The 2,102-nt window shown below is 41.4% G+C and overlaps 1 protein-coding gene across 1 annotated transcript in view; it reads left to right on the plus strand.

Moving 5' to 3' along the window:
* The window catches only part of LOC116686417 (uncharacterized), a 6,949-nt gene that overhangs the window by 1,028 nt on the left and 3,819 nt on the right, over positions 1–2,102 (plus strand). Inside the window, exon 2 of the mRNA XM_032511424.1 lies at positions 312–335. Coding sequence (XP_032367315.1) covers positions 312–335 — 24 coding nt within the window. The remainder of the gene's footprint in view (positions 1–311; positions 336–2,102) is intronic.

A 2,102-nucleotide genomic window follows, 5' to 3' on the forward strand; every position in this document is an offset into this window, starting at 1 on the left:
TATTATAATTTATAGTTTATTCCTTGCTTCTCAGTGGAGAACATTGTATTTACCTGAAACATTTTAGCTTTGAGGAACATGCATGTGACTTGTGAAATGAGTGTGATACAAGGCATTGCTTTGACAGAAAGAGTAGAGTTAGTCAAACACATGTAAATGTCTTCCATATCTGAGATGGTCCTGTTGTAAGTTGAAGCGTTGATGTGAGTGACAAGAACAGCCATGACCGCGATGGGCTGGATGAAGATGTGATATTATCTGGTGTGTTGTTCTTAGTGTATATAAGGAGATGACTTCCTCTGCTTCAACAGGCTTTCACCGTCTCACTGAAGAAGGTAAGACCTCTGCTACTATTCATTCTAGAAAGATTTCTCCAATGAATATCACTTACAGAATACTATTTTATGACATGTTAGATCAAAGACTGGAAGTCATTCACCTGCTAAGAATTCTAACCTCAGGTTGCTGATCAAAATTGACAGAAAATCACTTTAAAATGTTTGGTTTGCTTCTGTCTTGTGTGTGAGGTCGCTGTTTGTGATTGGCCGAACCTATCGAGCTGCAGGTTAAAACAGCAAATCAACCTCTGAGCGACTATAATAATTAGTGGGTGTTAATTATAGGGTTCAGAAACCAAATGCAGACACTGAGGCAGAACAGTTAAAAGAACAAAGGCTTTACTACATCAGTGTTTGACTGATCAGGCAGAATAATCCAGAGGAGCGAGGTAGGCAGGTCCTAAACAGACCGTGGACCAAAACACAGGTAGAAGACTCCAGGCAGGTGCACATAGGGGAAGTTACGCCTTCAGGGATTTCTAACTTGTAGTTGATGGTGTGAAAGGGTTAAAGTAACTGTTGAGCTGGTGAGGTAATGCTGTGTGGATGCCAGGATTGGTGGGAAAGTCTAAATGTTATCTGGTGGACAGGCGGAGAATGGCAGGTGTGTAGGGTTCCTCAGAGATGCATCGTGGGCCTCAGGGTAGTGAGGAAGTGGCTGGAGACAACTGAGGCAGATGTGACAAAAAACTATTTAATTCAACCAAATGCTTCTTTTTAAGTGACACTGTCACAGCTGCACAGCTGCCCAGGGGTTAGTTTACAACAAGAAGACTCCTCTCTGTGTGAAGTTTGCATGTCTACCTGTGTTAGTGTGTTTTTTTTTTCCGGGGCGCCCACAGTCCAAAGACATGCAGGGTTAGTTAGTGGGTGACTGTGAATATGAGAGAGAATGGTCCATTTGGTGTACAGCCTTTATAATTTTCTTACCATACCTTGGGTAATATACTAAACCCTGAACTGCTCCTGTTCCATAAATGTGTGTGAATGTTACTTTCATTGGAAGTCACTTTGGATGAAAGTGTCAGCAAAATGAAAAGTAATGTGTGTCTCATTTCTACTACAATTATTTAGTGTGCCGATGTGCTGCAATAGCAGCAATCGGCGCAATGACTATTATTGCCCATACTTATTATTATTCTTCCGCCAGATTTTCATCCTGCTACTAGTCCCGGAGCGTTGCCAACACGCGCACACAAAATACATCAAAACGTGTGTAATGATCGGGAAGGGTGTGCTATGACTTTTCTAAGAGATTTGCCACGCGGTTTTCACGAAATCGGCAAAAAATGGCAAAACATTTCTCATTAACTTGAATGGGAAATGTTCGGGAAATCGCTCAACATCGCTCAAAACGCCCCCCTCTTTGGGACCGTGCTGTATTGCCATACTGGAATGTAGAAACATGATTAAAAGTTTAAACCGAAGACAAGACTTTGACGTTTATTGGGCTGAATGGGCATTCAGATATCAAGCACGGTTTCTTCCAAATCCCAGTTTACGTATCCTCCAATTTTCAGACCGTCTCAGATTTTCCAATGTGTGTGTATGTGGTGGAATGTTGAGAGCTAGAGTGGAGGACAGAGTGGGGAGATTAAAAAAATCATCTTGGTTCTCTCTCTATAACTTGCTCCCACACAGTTTTTCATGGACAATTTATATATCAAAACGTAGGTATTCTTGTCTAGTTTCAGCCAATATGCTCATGTATGCGATATGAATTATATTTTTTGCTCAGCAACCTTTCAAATGACAAGAGTTCCC

This window comes from Etheostoma spectabile, unplaced genomic scaffold (genome assembly GCF_008692095.1).
Source record: "Etheostoma spectabile isolate EspeVRDwgs_2016 unplaced genomic scaffold, UIUC_Espe_1.0 scaffold363, whole genome shotgun sequence".
NCBI lineage: Eukaryota > Metazoa > Chordata > Actinopteri > Perciformes > Percidae > Etheostoma > Etheostoma spectabile.